The sequence below is a fragment of the Benincasa hispida genome, chromosome 11 (genome assembly GCF_009727055.1).
Source record: "Benincasa hispida cultivar B227 chromosome 11, ASM972705v1, whole genome shotgun sequence".
NCBI lineage: Eukaryota > Viridiplantae > Streptophyta > Magnoliopsida > Cucurbitales > Cucurbitaceae > Benincasa > Benincasa hispida.
The window spans coordinates 43,918,774-43,931,986 of record NC_052359.1 but is presented as its reverse complement, the minus strand read 5'-3'; the positions used below and the strand labels follow the sequence as shown (position 1 = coordinate 43,931,986).

Genomic DNA, 13,213 nt, shown 5'->3' with positions numbered 1-13,213 from the left:
ATTAGTTTTGTCGCAATTCTAAGTTGTGAAATATATGCCTATTTAGGACCATCGCTTTCCTCCTATTGTTAGGAAGTCACATAATTTTTGAGGACTTTAAATACTTGTTTATTCTACCAGTTATCACAGCCCCCAAATTTAAAAACAGATGTTTGCTCTCAATGCGGTAAACTAAAATATTTCTCAAAAGTTTCAAGTTCGCCTTCAAACCCTGCCTAGGCTTTCCATGGTGCTTTAATTCCTAAAATCCGGCTGACAAATGCCTTATTTAATTCTCTATCCCTAATATGCTTTCTAGAAATTAATTTCTAACCTTAAGACTACGAGCTCAATCTTCAAAAAAAAAAAAAAAAAAAAAAAAAAACAAATTTTTAACTCATTTGCCAGGATATCGCATCATTTTTTCAAAATTTTATCAAATATGGCCGATGCATATAAAGACTTACATTGGAGGGAGAAGGATTTCTTAAGGCCTAGCGACAAGCTCTACTTGCAAAGGACTTTTCCAACCGTCGCCTCGACCACCCACGTATGAGCATACATTACTAAATGTAATCGTACTCATTAGAAGATGAGGTTCCTAGAACAAGGAATACAAAATGTAATTTTAGAATTTTATTTAAAGAAGATGTAAATCTGATATCTTCTGGAAAGAAGTATTATAGTAGAGATAGATGATCTTGATTTTATGGAATTGCTCACTTATTCTTTCTGTTAAGCAATGTAAATGTAAGATATGAAGTCAAATTGGAAAATGCTTCCGACTTGTAGACCAAAACTGAAAATTTCCTTCCATATATTCAATATTTATTTGGAAATCTTGTGATGGATAGCATTTTCAAAAATATAGGCATATTTTATCATGATTTAGAATTATGTTGGATTTATTTGCAGTTGATATTCTTAGTCAAACGAAACATCAAAAATTGACTTGATTTTAAAAAACATTATGCCTAGTATGGTATATTTGATGTTAAACATACCATTTTGGTTCTTTTTTGTATGTACTTTTTGATTATCCAATTTTAAGCACTTTTTATCAATAAATCTTAAACTTAGTGTCTAATTTATTTGTCGATTTTTAAAAATTATTATTAGCTTTTTTTCACTATACATTTTGAAAAACATATTTATTATATGTATAATTTCATTAATTAAGGTCTTGTTTTATAATTATTGAGGTCTCCATCAGTATACTATTATGATTTTGTCTTTGTGTTTTTAAAATTAAGCCTATAAGAACTATTTCTATTCCCTAATTTTCTTCATTTGTTATCTACTTTTTATCAATGGTTTTAAAAAATGAAGCCAAATTTTCAAAAACTAAAAAAATGTAAATTTGAAAAAACTTGCTATATCGATTTTAGATTTGGCTAAGAATTTAATCATTGTACAAGGAAAAATGCAAATCATTGTAAGAGAAAGGTAGAGAAAATGTCTCCTAGTTTTTCAAAAACCAAAAAACAAAAAATGAAATGTTAAAAAATGGGGACTTAGTTTTTAGTGTTTGAAAATTAAGTCTATAAATACACGCATTTCTACTTATCTATAAATTTTGTTTGTTTTGTTATATATTCTTACCTATATTTTTAAGAAATCAAACCATTTTTTTGAAAAACTAAAAAGAAAAAAAAAAAATAAAATTTTATTTTTTTTTTGAAAATTTAACCACAGATAAAACATCTTAATTTTATAAAAAATTATCTCAAAACATTATAGAAATTGAGATAAAATATGCTTAATTTCTAAAAATAAAAAATTAAAAACTAAATTTTATCAAACAAGACCTAAAATTTTTACTGAATGGATTAAAGTTTTAAACTCATAATTATCAATCTAAATCATAATATCTTGTAGCGGATAATTTTTTTCTCTTTTGAAAAAAGATAATAATAATTTTGTTTTTAATTTTTTATGTTATGAAATTTATAATTTTTTTGCCTTGATTTGATATTTTAATTTTAGATTTTGTTTCAAATGTAGTAAAATGAACTTAAATAATTTTCACAATATAAGCAAATTATTTTCAAATTATTTTCATTTAAAATATTTTTTTTCTTTTATTCTTTTTTAAAAAAATAATCTATCTGTTTTTAATTTTCCCTCCGTTTTAAGTAAAGAGTTTGATAAAACAAATCTTTTTCATATGACCATTTGGAAAGATGAGAGAGGAATTGCACCAAAACAACTTTTTTAAAACTTCTAAATTTTTCATTTAATAATTCACAAACAATTTCTACTAAAAAACTTGATAAAGATACGTAAAATTAAGGAATAATTAAAACCATAAATAAAATTTAATAATTTAAATTTTGTGTGGATGACCCAACTCTTACTTAAACATTGTAGGAAAAGAGAGAAGTCAAGGGCTAAACCCACATTGGGCCTCCAAACATCAATAATTCATGTCACTTTGGACTAAAATAATATACACATATTTTATATCTCATTACGTTAGGCTTTTTCAAGAGAGAGCAAACAAGAAAAGATGAAAGAATTTGCTCTTTACGCAACGTGTGAAGGAAGATTGAAGCCAAATTAATATATTGTGAATCAAGAAGAAACCAAAGATCATTATCATCATTTCTATTTTAGATGCTTGATTTTTTTAGATTGAAATTACAAATTAATTTTTTCAACCATAATTACTCACTATTGGAATACATTGTGTAAATTTTTTTTAGAAATTTGTAAAGGATAATAATACGAACTACAAACTATGACAGTATCATTCAAGTTATGTTTCAACGACATTATAAATTATTGAACCATAAACATCACGCAGGGCCTTGGAGTTGGCTGAACTTCAACCTACTAATTTTATTGTCTAGACCAACATTCCATTTGAACGAATATTGCAAGAATTACTTGCAGCTATGTTGAGTCGGGAAGCGTAGTAATACTGATTCAATGTCACTAAGTTAGTATACAACAAATATTTAAATAACTCTAAGGCACACAATAAAATTGCTTACACATTGAGACCAATTGACATCCTGGTTATTTACAAGGCTTCCATTATATTTACTCCTTGCTTGTTGGACGTCATAGAAGATTGTGGTAAATAGCAATTAATAAGTATTGCCTCTCAAGGTTTATACGACGTCGCGTTGTGAAGCAACTCGGCCAAATTGATATTTTTCTTTGATGAAACTACATAGAGTTCATGTTCGGTCGTACCTAAAAAACCTAGCGAATAGTTTGACCATGACATCGTTACTCCTATTGCAAGCTTTCTATTTATATTTTTCATTAGGCTTAATATCTGTCGCTGGGACGTTGAATCTTTGCGCTTAGGACAACCCTTTCAACGAAATTTTCTAATTATCAACACCCATGCAAATTCCTATCGACTTGGGAAAACCAATAGGAGGGAGTCACACGTCAGCAAAGGGATTTGGGTGGGTTTGAAGGGAAGCAAACGTAGGTACTTGGATTGGATTTGAAGTGGTGGTTCCATTTCAGGAATAAAACAGAAGAACAATGAGAGAGAAATAGACAATTAATGCGGATGCGAATTGCTCTTCCACCGCGGCGAAAAACCGATGGAATTGGAATGGAAACTGACGATTCCTGAAGTTGAAATTTTAGTGGCGCAACAGTTCGCTAAAACGCTTACCGCTTGTGCCAGATTCTTTCATTCCTTTCTATCAACTTCCCTTCTTCAGCTATTTGCCTTCCAATAATCCTCTTGTCTCTCGTTTCTGGTTTCTCTCTCTTTATTCTTTTACGGGGAGTTGATTTTCTCTTCTGGGTATTGTTTTTCTTTCTATCTCTTGGTTAATTTATGATTTGTCGTGTTTCCTTTTGTTAATATTGTTTCTTAATAATTCACGAATTCATTGCAAATGGTACATTTCTCCTTTTTTGATTATTTGTTATTTGTATCTTAAAAAAAATGTGTTTTCTTAGGTTGTTTGGGAACTTTGGGCTTTGATTTTGTATCTGTATACGTTAATAGGATTTAAATGAAATCTAGTTATTTTAATTCGTGGTAGTTCTTTAGTGATCCATTAACGATGCGTTAAATTCAGAAACATTTTGATGGCGGAATGAAATTTGGTCTGAGGCAAGTAAACGATCTTTGGTCCATGTATGATTATGGCATTTTCACTTTATCGTTACTTTAGTGACTGTTACTGATTACTAGTCCACTTTTTTATAAGCTGAGAGAGAGAAATGATAATGAATTGTTGTGATGAGAATAGACGTAACACACGACCACTCCTTTAAGATTGTACAAATAATCGAGCAAAGGATTATGTTCTGGCCTTTAAAAAGAAAGGGTTTTCCCGACCGTTCCTAAGTTAATATTAAAGTTCAGGAAATTAAAAGACACGGAGTTAGGAGAGTGCGTAAATGTGTGCAATACCTCAATTTAATGTTAGAATATCTTTTCTATGCCTGTAATAGAAAGCCGCACGGGACAGCACGCCTTCTATTACCATATCCAAGGGGTTGGTTTTATCTCGCTTAATAGTTAGCATTTAATGAGTAGAAAAAGCAAAAATCACTTTAATAGTAAAAAAGTGAATAAACCAATCAGAACTAACAACGACAAACTGGTGCGCATGTGAAGAAATATGTCGTTCGTAAATAATCTTAGTAACAGGCCACAAGTGTAGCATACATTAAGAACATCCACAAATTAACACACAAAATATACAATATACAGTGTTGAGGTTTTTCAGAGTACAAGGTATTGGCTTTAGGCCAAACGGTCCACAAGAAAGTTTGGTGGGGGCTGGCAAGCAATCCCACATTTTGGAATTCTTGAGATAATCCAAAAAATAAAGGAGTTCATGTATAAGTAGTGTTACTCATGTTTTATAACCTTAATAATTAAATTTCATCATGTATGTCCAATCCACTTGTCACCTGTCAAAAAAGAGTACCATAGGTAAACAAGGCAGAAAAAGAAAGTACTCCTTTGAAGACCAAGAAGCAGGAAGTTGGCCTTGTGGGATGGATAACTAAAGAAAGTTTCTGTTTTTTCATTTTCTATTGGTAAAAATTTAAAATAAAGAAAAGCAATAATAGGGTCATTCTAATAAGTGAACTAAGGTGGAAGTCATAGCTTAGGAAAGCGTTGTTCTAAACTCATTCGGTCGTTTGTTCATGAATGTGGGAACTCGTACATAAATCAAAAGCTCCTTTTGCTCGTTTTCCCACACCCCACCCACCTACCTAGCTAGATATGAACCAACTTCAGGATATCTCTTAAGGGCCTATCGGATATTTACTTTTCAAAACATTCAAAAAACCAATTATGGGAAGTGTCCTCTTCATTGTCATTTATAGGATTAATGATTAAATGATGCGATAGCTTTTGTGCCGCCATATTAAAATTTGCAAGATCTAGGGAGGAATCGAGAAAACAACTAATAATATTGTATGTGCACCGGTAAAAATATTGCTGCAGTAAACGACAGAACAAATTAAAAATGTTTAAACATAGCTAGCTGGTTGCACAAACAAATAGCATTTTATATTGTTATATATGATAAGGGAATAGATTTTACTAGTGTTCATTCTTCAAGAGAAAAATGAGTTCTCTTTTGAGGTGATTGAAGAGAATATGAACCATGAACACAAAATTTTCCCTCTGGATCCAAGCCACACATTGCCATAGAGCTATTAGGATGCGAATAAGATTCATATTGAATTCCCCTTCTAGAAAAACCTATAATAGATTAGATTTTGAGAATCTTATTCTAGTTTTATGAAATTGTTTTAGAAGTTAAGATGTTATTAGAACAAGGAACATTATAGTCAGATGACTTGGTGACCCTTTCTCCCTATGGCACGCCTTACTGGCAAATATGGCTATAAATTTAACAGAGATGGAGGTTTTCTGGGTTGTCCTATTTTATTTTTGTAAGAAATGATGCCTCTTTATGTGGGAATTTTCACCCCTAAATTACTATGGTCAGTGCATTTTAATACGCCTTCTAAGTTCGCTCGTGGTTACCACTTAACATCTGGAGCGAGCGAAAAACAAGTTTAACTTTTGCATACATAAGCTACCTAGGTAATTGAATCTGGACTTGACGGAGAGTGCTGGGTACAGTGTTGAGCAAGATGCTTTTATTGGCTGTCGTGTGTGGGTCATCTAATTGATGATTTTTTCTATTAAATAATTTAAAATAAAGAATCCTCAAGAATGTTCTCAGGACAATTTTCTTTTCTCATGGCGTTTTTGTTGTTCAAATTCATGATCGTCACTTCAGTCAAGTTGTTGGTAACTCAAGATTTTCCTCCAACCTTTTTTTTTTTTTTTTTTTTCTCAAAACTACTTGTCATGTTATATTGAGATAATATTCAGTCTTTTAAGTTCTAACCCATTACCTTTTGTACATTTCGTCTCAATCATTATCCATCTCATACGAGGATCCTCCCACAGGCTCAGGAACTAGGTCTATTGACCCCTGACCATCCCGATCACATAATCTCATTCTCATGCTAGGTACTCATTCATAACATAAGCATATACAATTTACTCTAAAAGATATGCTTTAAGACTTAAAGGAAAGTACCACTCACCTTGGTAATGATAGGAATCTTTCTCTCAAGAAGTTCCTTGATCACCTCGGGCTCCCTTTTGAACCCTAAGATCCAGATTCAATTTAAAGCTCAGATTACTCATAGTTCTAAGATTTATCTCGAGATACATGCTTCTAAAAACATGCTATAAAATGTCTTAGGAAGCTTACCTCAAAATATTAGCTCATAATTCCTCGTGGTTTGGCCGGAATCTTCAAAACATGAAGACTGGCTCAACTTACTCGTCAGCTAGACCCTTCTGCCTTTTTCTCATCCTACAGCCTGATTCCTTGGAGCTTCTTCTCCGTCAGCCCTACCCTGAAAACTAGACTCTCATAGCTTTCAGGTGGCTTTGAAATCACTCCAAATGCACGAGTATTCTGGGAGAACTCCTCGTCCCAAGTTGATGTTACTTCCTGACCTTTCTGTCCGACAACATCTTCCCCTCTTGGAACCCCTTGACCAACGCATGGTCTTGCTACCAATGCATGCGTTCTTCATCAACGCGTAGTCTCTTCCTATTCAGCCTTCATACACTCTTCTGAATGTCCTTTGAGGAGAATTTGAGTTATGGTCTGAAGTCTTTGGCCCTATTTATAGGCGTCCAAGATTACTCTAAGGCCGACACCTCTTACTTGGTCGCATGTCCAAGTGTCTTTTCCTTACACTATTACCGCAATCTTGCGTCAGCGCAAGCCAAGGTGTCTTGCTCCCCTTTTACCAATGCATAACTCTCAATTTTGCATGTCTTCTTGTGCATCCACCTCATATGCTTATAGCTTAAGACTTCTTCCTAACAACCCATATGTCTGGATGACGTCCTTGAATGCGTCCATCCATCCTCATATGCGTTCATCTAACCACAAATGCGCCCATCCAATTGCCGCAACATTCCTATGTCCGGACACCACCAATTAGTGCATGCTTCGCATGCCTTGGATGTCCTTGGCTCCTTAGATTTCCTTGGCTCATAGCACGTCACCAACGCATAACAACCTTTGGGTCGACTTGGTTCTCAACTTAACACCTTAAGGAATAGCTCACCATCGCATAATGTTGCCGCATCCATCACGTAGCACTGCCACATGCCACCAACGCATAGCACCGCCACATGACACCAACGCATAGTATTGCTGCATGACATCAACGCATAGCGTTGCCGCATAGCATCGCCGCATGCCTCCATCGCGTAGTGTTGCCGCATATCCAACGTGTCGCATCACTGCATGCCCTCGCATAACATTACTGCATGCCCTTACATAACATCACCGTATGCCCTCGTACCGCATGCCCTCACGCCACATCATCGCATGAGGAGCGGGAGAAATTATTGGAATTCTATGAAAGAGTCTCGGGACCTTCGCACCATATACTACCAACGCATTCCTTCGGCCACATACCTTCGGCCGCATACACGGTCAATGTATGCGTGTCCAACGTCCAGCGCCCTTGGATGTGCAACTTGAGGCTGCCGCATGCGTTTTTCTAACCTCTCAAGACATAGGCTGTCGTATGCTTGTCCCCGCATAGCCTTTCCTATCAGCCATACTTCAGCCTCTTTCAACGCCCAAACCTTTCAAAGGTTCATGGCCAACGCATGGCACCACACCAACACAAGGCTAACGCATTGTCTAGTACTTAGGTCATTTCTGCCTTGGCTTTCAACGCATAATTCCTTTTTGGCATTATACTTAACCAAATTTTTACTAGTTAAGGCTTATCTCAAAGCTACTTAACAAATCTATTTAAACACTTAGAATTTTCCTTCACTTCAACATAGGATTTAACTTTCACCTAGTTAATCCCTTTTATTTCCTGCTTAAGTAGGAAAAAATGGAAATCCAGGTTTCACAGGCCACAACTTCTCTTTGGAAGAGAAGACTCAATCATAGTAGGACTATGACTTATGTTCATTAGAGGGATCAATAGTACTTAAGGAGACAGACGTAACTACAAGGACATAACGGTTATTGGCCCAGCTGTACTTACGAGCGATCTTTGAAGGGGTATCACACTGTTGATTGGTTAAGATAGACACATAATATATCTGTGGTAAGGAGAGTCCAGCTGTCGGTCTTTAGTGGAGTGCCTGGCAGTTAACGGATGGTGGATCCCGTGACTAAAGAGTTTAGTCGGTTGTTCACGTACTGTTGGAGTTTCGAGCTACAGGTCCATGAGGTTCTCTTGGTAGCTCAATGAATTCAGTTGAGGATCAGTTCTTGGCGTTGATTTGAAATGTTCAAATTGACAAAAGGTATTTTGATTATATATGACATAATCGGTATGATATATAAGATACATCTAGTGGAGGATTGATGTAATGAGATTTACATCAAGTACCATGGAATAGAAAAAGAACTATGGTTTATATGTTTCATGAGATGAAATATTAAAACTATAGGTTATAAATATAGTATGATAAGTTGGTTATCATTTATATTTATAATAATATTAATTATTGGATAATTAATTATTTTTCTTTAATAACCAAGTGAGTGAGTGGTTATTTAATTCATGGTAACCGTGAGTTTAAAAGGAAAATGGTTTTCCTATTTTCAAGATGAGGTTTTACAAAAGATTGAAAAAGTTTTTTGAGTTTTCTCTCTCACGCAAAAGAAACTCATGTAGTCGTCAAGTAAATATGAATTTACTAAACGACGGTTGGGCGAGCTAAACGATCATGCAGTATTTACTAAACGATTGCATAGTTTTGCTAGATGATCGTTAGCCTAAATTAAACGATCGTGTAGAGTCTGTAGGCGACAGACCGAGTTAAACGATGAGCTAAATGATCGCATAGCTTTTGCTAGATGATCGCTTAGCTTTATCTAAACGATTGGGCATCGACCTATACGATAGGTCTCCGTCATCTCCTACTTGCCCAGTCGTGTACGCGATCGGTGTTTCCTCCTTCGTCTGCCTCATACCAAGTCTGAATAGAGTCCACCCTCTAGATTCTCACACCGATAATACCAAGGTAGCCTTGTTGGTAGTGTCAGACTCAACTCGACACCGTCGAGGTTTTCTGGAGGTCGTTCATGGTGTTGTGGAGGCCGTTCGTGTTGCTGAAGAGTTCGTGGCCGAGGCAATCACTGAGGACAAGCACGGTGTTCGTGCTGCTGTGTTGCGGTCGTGTAGATCGAGCATTCGAGGTTGCTGATTGAGTGGTCGTGCATCGGAGTGTGGAGACGCATCTACAAATGTTCATATAGTTTTCCCTTTGAGCATTTGTAATTAATCATGCTGTAATTTCTTTATGAATGGTATAACCGTTTGTTCGAAGTCGACTATAAATGCATTGTTCATTTATGATTGTGATTTGGAATAACCTTACTTCCGTTGCTCATGAAAATCTCAAATTCTGATTTCCTTCAGCCCGAGACGGGAAGATCAAAGGTACACTTGAAGAATCCATTTTTTTGCTCCTTAAAAGCACTTGCAGATAGAATAGAAATGAAATGTTTGTTATCAGGGAAATTCTTCTCATCTAAAAAAAAGCACTTGCAGATAGAAATGAAAATGAACAATCACATTGCATTGCAGGTTTTACCAGGATCGATGACCCCTACGAACCGCCTCTGAACTACGAGGTACTATATCATAAACAATGCATTTTTATCAAATCCTTGTTCAACATTTTCATTTCTTTAGCAATGTCAAGTCTGTACCTGATGCTTTTCCTGTTTGAATTAAGGCAGAATGATGGAGTTTGCCCAACCCCATATGCTATGGCGATGCAGATAGTGACTTACTTGGAGGAGAAAGGATTTCTTCAAGCCTAGCGACAAGCTCTACTTGCAAAGACTTCTCCAACCGTCGCCTCGACCACCCGTTGGTTACATCAAATGGTTCGATCTCTGATGGCAAATATGTTAAAGAATAGACTGATAGGTAATCAGTACATAATATAAGATGAGGTTCCTAGAACAAGGAATACAAAATGTAGTTTTAGATTTTTTTTTTTAAAGAAGATGTAAATATGATCTCTCTAGAAAGAAGTATTATAGTAGAGATAGATGATCTTGATTTTATGGAATTTCTCACTTATTCTTTCTGTTAAAGCAATGTAATGTAGATATGAAGTCATATTGGAAATGCTATAATTCAATATTTATTTGGAAATCTGTGATGGATAGCATTTCAAAATATAGCATATTTTATCATGATTTAGAATTATGTTGGATTTATTTTAGTTGATATTCTAGTCAAAGCAATCAAATTGACTGATTTTAAATCATTGTCTAGTATGGTATATTTGATGTTAACATACCATTTTGGTTGTGTATGTACTTTCGGTTATCCAATTTTAATACATGTTTTGTCAATAAATCTTAAACTTAGTCCCTCTTATTAGTTTATTGTTGATTTTTTTAAAAAATATTATTTAGCTTTTTTTTCACTATAAATTTTGAAAACATATTTATTATAATATAATTTCATTAATTAAGGTCTTGTTTGATAATTATTTAGGCATCGATCATAGATACTATTTCTACCTCCAGTTTTCTTTATTTTTGTTATCTACTTTTATCAATGGTTTAAAAAATCAAGCCAAATTTCAAAAACTAAAAAAAGTAGATTTGAAAAACTTGCTATTGATTTTAGGATTTGGCTAAGAATTTAATCATTATACAAGAAAAATGAAAATCATTATAAGAAAGGTAGAGAAAATGTCCCTAGTTTTCAAAAACTAAAAACAAAAAATGAAATTGTTAAAAAAGGGGGTCTTAGTTTTTAGTGTTTGAAAATTAAGTCTATAAACACGTATTTTACCTATCTATAAATTTTTTTTTTTGTTATATATTTTTACCTATATTTTAAGAAATCAAGTCAATTTTTTAAAACTAAAAAGAATTAAATTTTATTTTTATTTTTGAAATTTAACTCAAAATCCAAATAGATAGATAAAACATGCTTAATTTTAAAAAATTATCTCAAAACATTATAGAAATTGAGATAAAATATGGTTAATTTCTAAAAATAATAAAATTTAAAACAAAATGTTATCAAACGAGATCTAAAATTTTTACTCTATCGAATGGATTAACGTTTTAAACTAATAATTATCAATCTAAATCGTAATATCTTGTACGATAATTTTTCTCTTTTGAAAAGATAATAATAATTTTGTTTTAATTTTTATGTTATGAAATTTATAATTTTTGTCTTGATTTGATATTTTAATTTTAGATTTGTTTCAAATGTAGTAAAATGAATTTAAAAAATTTACCAATATAGCAAATTATTTTCAAATTATTTTCATTTAAAATATTTTTTCTTTATTTTCTTTTTTAAAAAAATCTCTTTTTTTCGTATTTTTTTATCCCTCCGTTTCAAGTAAGAGATTTGATAAAAGAATCTTTTCCATAGCATTTGGAAAGATGAGAGGAGAGTGGCACAAAACAGACATGTGAAACTTTTTAAACTTCTGAAGTTTCATTTAATAATTCACAAACAATTTCTAAAACAACTTCATAACATACATAAAATTAAAGAATATTAAAACCATAATAAAATTAATAAAAACTATCTATTAAGACTTGATTTCTTCGTTATTCATTTTCAAAATCAGCCCCAGCAATTCAGAATGCATATCAAACTCAACATAATTACAATCTACGCTCTCCATCACATTAAAGGTTCATAAATCCAATCTTCTTCTTCGTTTAGAAATCGATCAACATTGGAATAGCATTCACAGATAACCCTAGAAATTTCCATCACATATAATCCACAATCATATCAATTTCTCTGTTTAAGCGCCAGACACCCCATGAATTTGGCCGAAATCATGACTAATATAGTCATTCAAAGATTCACATATTAAGAAAGCTAATTTGTAGTTTACCTTCACACTATTGTAATGCATAAATAAATTTCGTTTTCTATAATAGACAAGAAGGCTCCAATGAGAATTGTCATTGTTGACAGTGAAGAAGATGAGTTTCTTCTTTTGAAGGTCTAGGAATTCAATTGTGGATATGAAACTGTCCAAGTCGACAACATTAGCTAACAAAAATGAGAAGCTCGTTGGAATTAGGAGGATTTCATCATATTGGTAGTAAGTAGAGAGATGAACAAAGTATAAATCAATTACAATGACATTTAAATAGTTTTGATCTTCAAGATCTTGCAAATCTGATCTTCGAAGCACAACATTTTTGTAGGTAAGAACTTGGGTCCTCCATTTAGAAGCTTGAGAATAATTTTATGTGGAAAATTCTAAAATCGTGGATAGAAAAGATGACTTGCTAGAAACTAGAAAAATTTTACTTGTACAATCTTACAATGAAATTCTTTTCTTACTCTCAAACAAGAGAATATAGGACAATTTGAAATTAAAGGTATAAACTACTTTTATACTACCTAGGATGATCTTCTTATGTATTTTAGAAGTAGGAATCAGTTATTTTATTATTTGTTTAACAGAGTTAATTTACTAATTTCGTTTTCTTTTTCGGAAGGAACTTTGACAAATTAAATTATTTCATTCGGCTTTTTATTGGATAAAAATAAAATTTAAATTTTGTTCAAAAAAATTAGACGTGTATTCGAATTTTGGAGGCAAATACAAAATCGATTTGTTAAAAAAAATAATTGTTATGATACCTTTTTCTATCTATTATTTTCTGAAAAATATGTTTTTTTTTTTTTTTTTTTTTTTTTTTAT

At 32.9% G+C, this 13,213-nt stretch overlaps 1 protein-coding gene across 1 annotated transcript in view; it reads left to right on the top strand.

Annotated features, from left to right (window-relative positions):
* Positions 1-10,689, top strand: part of LOC120090218 (adenylyl-sulfate kinase 3-like) — a gene marked incomplete at its 5' end in the record, with an annotated part of 22,614 nt that extends 11,925 nt beyond the window's left edge. Inside the window, 3 exons of the mRNA XM_039047766.1 lie at positions 9,919-9,939; positions 10,087-10,134; positions 10,228-10,689. Of these exons, the coding sequence (XP_038903694.1) occupies positions 9,919-9,939; positions 10,087-10,134; positions 10,228-10,325 (167 nt within the window). The remainder of the gene's footprint in view (positions 1-9,918; positions 9,940-10,086; positions 10,135-10,227) is intronic.
* Between the last annotated feature and the right edge of the window lie 2,524 nt (positions 10,690-13,213).